General features: G+C 57.4%; 1 protein-coding gene across 5 annotated transcripts in view; it reads left to right on the top strand.

Moving 5' to 3' along the window:
* TNRC18 (trinucleotide repeat containing 18) overlaps positions 1-2,322 on the top strand; it is a 78,410-nt gene extending 76,088 nt beyond the window's left edge. For all 5 annotated transcript variants that reach the window (XM_058680639.1, XM_058680641.1, XM_058680640.1 and 2 more), the window contains 3 exons: positions 1,446-1,682; positions 1,768-1,842; positions 2,102-2,322. In XM_058680639.1, coding sequence (XP_058536622.1) covers positions 1,446-1,682; positions 1,768-1,842; positions 2,102-2,308 — 519 coding nt within the window. In that variant the 3' untranslated portion in view covers positions 2,309-2,322. The remainder of the gene's footprint in view (positions 1-1,445; positions 1,683-1,767; positions 1,843-2,101) is intronic.
* Positions 2,323-6,080: the final 3,758 nt, after the last annotated feature.

Genomic DNA, 6,080 nt, shown 5'->3' on the forward strand with positions numbered 1-6,080 from the left:
TCCAGGACTGCCTGGGCCTCTCACAGAAGCTTCTCTATAGGCCGCCGGGCTGGCCCTGGGCTCTAACCCAGGCAGTTTTTCATGGAGACTCTCTAAGGAGTGGCTGCCTCTGAGTCGAGGATAGGAAAGTTGCAAAACTCCGAGGGGTGCCAGTGCAGAGTGGTTGAATGGCTTTGGTGTGGATCCTGGACTCACCCCGAGCCAATCCTGGTGGCCAAGAAGGCAGCAGGAGGTTCTGATGGGCCAGATGCAGTGTTGTGCCCATGACAGGGGTGGGTCTTCCCCAAGTGAGCCCACAGGGGAGTAACTGCCGGAGGCCACGAAAATCTGCTGCCCAGTGTGCATGACATATGGCAAATGCACACATCCACACACGGGCACATACATGTGCACACTTACACAGCCCACCCTTTCATTCTCACAGGCAGACACACATACACAGGCACGTGTATACACAGGCAGACATGCATACATAGGCCACACGGAAGCACGCATACACACATAGGCCTACAAGCAGGCACACAGACGTGGGCATATACACCGCTCCTGCCCCTCAAGAGCAGGTCTCCCCTTTGCCAGCCTGAAGCACATGGGAGTCACATGCAGGCCACCTGGAAGGGAGTGAACGGCTGCCTAGGCACCTGTTGCTGCAGGAACCCTGTGGACACATGACCATAAGTCTGGCAGCCAATGTGAGATAGCCTCACAGAGCCTTGCCCTCCCCCGGGATGGGCAAGGTAGAACCAGGGTGTCTGTGGCAATGGGGCTGCACTACGGTGAATAAACAATCCCCTAACCCAACAGGGGGCCCTGCTGGTCCTGCAGACTCCCGGCACTCAGTGGCTGCTGTGATGGGAGCAGGTGTCATGGCTGCACCTGGGGGTCAGTCCTCCCAGGGACCTCTTGCGGCTCAGCCCTGACAGCCTGCCCCAGTGGGGGCTGTGTGCACGCTGGGCCCCTGGGGGTCTCACTCCCATGTCCCCCTCATCCTTCCCAGGAGCCCATGCAGGGGAGAACTTTCTGTGCCAGCTTGTGGGATGAGGGCCTGCTTCTAACAGCAGATGCCGCGTGATTGGCAGGCATGTGATTGGGAGGGAGGAGTGCAGCTCCAGGGACCCGGGGCACGAGGAGCCCTGGCTTTCGCTTTGTGACCTTATGTCAGTCCCTGCGGCCATCCTGTGTGGGACTCTCAAACCCTCTGTGGACCTCCCTGTCCCTGCTTAGAGAGTGGGGACGACTGGTGTGCAGGGCCAAGTGAGGGCAGCCCAGCTATGTGGCACACCTGGGACTACAGGTTGGGGCAGAGTGCTGCAGTTGGGCCTGAACCCCCAGCTGCAGAGCCCTTCGGGTAAAGGAAGCCCCTCTGGGAGGCCCAGCAGAGCGGAGTGTGAGGGGCTTCCCCAGCCAGGACGATGCCCACGGGTGACTGAGTGGTTGTCCCGCAGCGGCGTGGCATGAAGGGCAAGGCACGGAAGCTCTTCTACAAGGCCATCGTGCGTGGCAAGGAGATGATCCGCATTGGGGACTGCGCCGTCTTCCTGTCGGCTGGCCGCCCCAACCTGCCCTACATCGGCCGCATCCAGAGCATGTGGGAGTCCTGGGGCAATAACATGGTGGTGCGTGTCAAATGGTTCTACCACCCGGAGGAGACCAGCCCTGGCAAGCAGCTGCACCAGGGCCAGGTGAGGCCACTGCCACGGGGAACCTGAAGGGCTGGGGGCGCTCCGGTCTCCAGGCTCACTGCGGCCACTTGTCCATCTCCCACAGCACTGGGACCAGAAATCCGGCCGCAGCTTCCCCGCAGCCCTGCGGGCCTCCAGCCAGAGGAAGGATTTCATGGAGGTACGAGGGCCTGAGGCGGGCTGGGGGCTCGGGCCGCTGGTGCCCCTTGCCTGACCCCTGGTGCTCCCCTTGCCAGCTCGGGTCCCTCCACTTCGGTCCCGGTCCTTGCATCTGGGTCCCTGATGGTCCCGTCTTTAGCCTGAGCCAGGATGCCCCAGGTCTTGGCCACTCGCCCTGTGCCACCTCAGTCTCTGGGTCCCTGCGGTCGCAGAGGGGTGTGGGCTGCCCGTGCTGCCTGACACGTCCGCCTCGCCCGCAGCGCGCCCTGTACCAGTCCTCGCACGTGGATGAGAACGACGTGCAGACGGTGTCGCACAAGTGCCTGGTGGTGGGCCTGGAGCAGTACGAGCAGATGGTCAAGACGAAGAAGTACCAGGACAGCGAGGGCCTGTACTACCTCGCGGGCACCTACGAGCCCACCACTGGCATGATCTTCTCCACGGATGGCGTGCCCGTGCTCTGCTGAGCACCGCCCGCGCCAGCCCGCCACCTCGCACCCGAGGGCCACGGGACCCGCACCCTCACTGCCGCGGCGCGGGTACCACGTGCGTTGTGTGCATGTAGCTGTGCTGTGCGTGGACCGGGCGGGCACAGGGCCACCCGGAGTGTGCAGGTGTGCACAGGTGCGCGCCTGTATGCATGCATGTGCGCGCACGCATGTGCACAGGCCAGCAGCCCCACCATCCGGACTCCTGGGGCCCCCGTGCCAGGGTATGGCCCTGCCATCACCCTCAGGGCGGCCTCAGACCCCCTCTCCAGCACCTTGGAAGCACTTGGGGAAGCCGGCGGGGGGCACCCAGCGCCCCCAGACCCCTGCAGGCGGACTCACTGGGGAGGGGGTTTCCAAGGAGCCAAATCAGTGCTTGTCCTGGGTTCCTGAATGTTTCCTGCCACAGGGCCGCCCATGGCCTTCCTCTGCAGGCCGGGGGTGCCTACGCCAGCCAGCCTCATGGCCCCTTGGGCACGTGCCAGGGGCCGGTCTACCACCTCTCAGGACGGCCTAGACTCGGAACCCAGGGCCCAGGGAAGGCGGAATTTGGGCACGTGGGCCAGGCGGAGGGGGCCACCCAGGCCCGGACCCTCACACTACAGAACCCCCCAATGGTGCTTGATGCCCCGGCCTGGCCCGGAGGGAGGCGGCCCCTTCCCTGTACAGTTCTCTAACCTCCCCTCCCTGCCCCCAACTCGGCCGCCCCTGTATCATAAAGCCTTTAAATGGAGTCAACTTTTTAATTATATATATAAAGATAAATATATATAAATATATATAAATATAAACTTTTTAAAACTGTGAAAAAATAGCTATGGAATTATAAAAAAAAAAAAGCAGCAAACACATTCTGGCGTGCAGAATATTATTTTTTATTTCCTGTTAGATTGGGAGTGTCGCACCCGGCTGCCCCGGTCCGCCACCCCACCCCTGCCCGTGAGCTGCCCCTGAACCCCCCGAGGAGCAGCAGGCCGGCCAGGAGGGCAGAGGCTGACCCGGGAGGGGCCAAGCACTTATCCGCCCCCGCCTTCCAGGGAGACGGGAGGCCTGGCCAGACAATCTTGACGGAAGGAAAAGCCAGACTGCGGTTTTGTTTTTTTAGGGGGAGATTATTGTGTTTTTTTTTTTCCTTTTTTAAGTTTCTTTTGCATTTTGTTGGTAAATTCTGTGTGATCTTTTTCATAAAAAAAAAAAAAGAAAAAGATTTAATTGGAAAAATACCATTGTGTGGAGTGGTTTGTTTCCGTGGTTGGTGGTCTGGGGGCTCCTTGCTGGGGAAGTGGGGGGGCACCAGCTAAATGGCATCCAGACAGAGGCTTATGGGAAGCAAGGAACTTCTGGCCACTAAGGAAGGGAAGTGACACTTCTTGGCACCTGGGGCCAGCAAGTGGCCACCGCAGTGGGAAGGGAGGACACAGAAGGTGTCATGGTTCTGGAAGCCAGGGTGCTGCTGGACTGCTGGCACCTGTGTCTTCTATGTCAGCGTGCCAGTCCCACATCAGAGTGCCTGGGTTCTGTGCCAGCTCCTGACCCAAGTATCCTGCGAGTGAGTTTTCTCCTTGCCCAGCCTGGCCCTTCACAGGCATCTGGGGGCATAAAGTAGCAGGCCAGAGCTGTTTGTCTCGCATGGCAGAGACTGACAGGTGGAGCTGGGCAGTACAGCTGTAGCACCTGAAGGCAAAGAGCCTGATGACCGGGGTGACCTGAGGCCTGGCCCAGGGTGAGGAGGTGGCTGGGGTGGCACCCCTTGAGCACAGGGGAACTGGAGGGGGGCTGTTGCAAGGGTTCTCAGCTTTGAGTGGGCATGCCTGGTGGTCGGCAGAGAAATCCTTAGAAAACCAAGTCACTGCTTTGGTCAATGACCAAGTCTGCCCACAGACGGTTGGCATCCAGTTAGGATGGGGGTTCCAGTGACTCCAGGGGCCGGTGTCGTGGTGCATCAGGCTAAGCCTCCACTGGTGTTGCTGGTACCCCATAGCAGAATACACACTGAAAGGGGTTTGGGTCCCGGCTGCTCTGTTTCCCATACAGCTCCCGGCTATAGGGCCAGAGGAGACAGTCAAGTGTTCGGGCCCTGCCACGCTCAGGGGAGACCTGGAGGAGGTACCTGGTTCCTCTATTTGGCCTGGCCCAGACCTGCCTGTTCTGGCCTCCTGGGGCGTGAGCCAGTGCGTAGAGTGTCACTGTCTCTTCTTTTCTCTCTGTCACTCTCTTGTTTTTCTTTTTTTTTCTTTAATATTCATTTATTCATTAATTACATTGCATTACATGACACAATTTCATAGGTACTGGGATTCCCCCCCCTTCACCCCAAACTCTTCCCCCATCATGAATTCCTTCACCTTGATGCATAACCACAGCTCAAGTTCCGTTGAGATTCCCTAATTAAAAGTTTACACCATGCAGAGTCCAGCATCCCACTTGTCCAGTTCAAGTTCAACGGCCTCTTAGGGAGGCCCTCTCAGGTTTGTAGGCAGAGCCAGCAGAGCGTCACCTCGATCAATTAGAAGCTCCAACATATCATCAGCAACAGTCCAGGTATGATGAGGCTGGTGCAGAGTCCACTGATTGACATAGTCCGTCTTAGGGTTTCCCCTTGTCCAGTTTTCCGCTGGAAGCATAAAGCTGAGGTGGTTGATTCATCTACTCTCTTGTTTTTCAATATTTATTTTTATTGGTCAGATATACAGACAGGAGGAGATCGTCCATCTGCTGATTCACTCCCCAAGCCGCCACAGTGGCTGGAGCCATGCTGATCTGAAGCCACCAGTCTCCTCCTGGTCTCCCGTGCACCAGGTGCAGGGTCTCAAGGCTTTGGGAGGGAGCTGGAAGGGAAGTGGAGCAGCTGGGATTAGAACAGCACTCATATGGGATCCTGGTGCATGTAAGGCGAGGACCTTAGCTGCTAGGCTACCGTGCCAGGCCCCACTGTGTCTTTTAAATAAGTCCTGAAGAAAGTGGGATCAGGGCCTTCTCTCCTGTGATCCTGACCCTGCGAACGTTGTTTGAGAGACGAGACCAATCTTTTCCTGAGAGTGCTGCTGGAGTCCAGCTCCAGCCGAGTTCAGAACTCGAGAAGGGTGCGTGGATGAGGCGTAAGACAAAATAAATGGACCACTACAATTTTAGGATTATAATGGACAATGCGAGAAAGCTGTCCCCTTTATACAGAACCCTAAATACAAGTCCCTTGATTAGCATAAGGTCAATGTGGACAGCCAAGACAGTATGAGTACTAGAAGGCCCTTTTGCAAGACATTATTGACATTAACCTCCAAGCTCACACTGAGTAAAAAGTCAACTCCACAGTAACAAACAATGCCTGAGTGGATTAGAATTCTTCCCCAGGGTGGTCCGGTGTCCATGCTAAGGAAGGTGGAGCTGCATTCAGGTGGTTGTAGACATCCACGGGTCTTGTCATACAGCGGGAAGTTGCTTGTGGGCCTGCCTGCAATGGAGCAATACCCTTCACACCTTCCTGTCCCCCACATCCACTGCATGGACCCCAGCAGATTGCTTTTGGTGTGTGTAGGGGGGCGAGATGAAGTAACAGCAGGGACACACTGTGAAAATGCCCGCCAGCACGTTGGCTTATTGGTTAATTCTCTGCCTTGCAAGTGCTGGCATCCCACACAGATGCCAGTTCATGTCTGGCTGCTCCACTTACGAAGCTCCAGATCCAGCTCCCTGCTTGTGGCCTGGGAAATCAGTCGAGGACGGCCTAAAGCCTTGGCACCCTGCACCCACG

The sequence above is a fragment of the Ochotona princeps genome, chromosome 24 (assembly GCF_030435755.1).
Source record: "Ochotona princeps isolate mOchPri1 chromosome 24, mOchPri1.hap1, whole genome shotgun sequence".
NCBI classification, from domain to species: Eukaryota; Metazoa; Chordata; class Mammalia; order Lagomorpha; family Ochotonidae; genus Ochotona; species Ochotona princeps.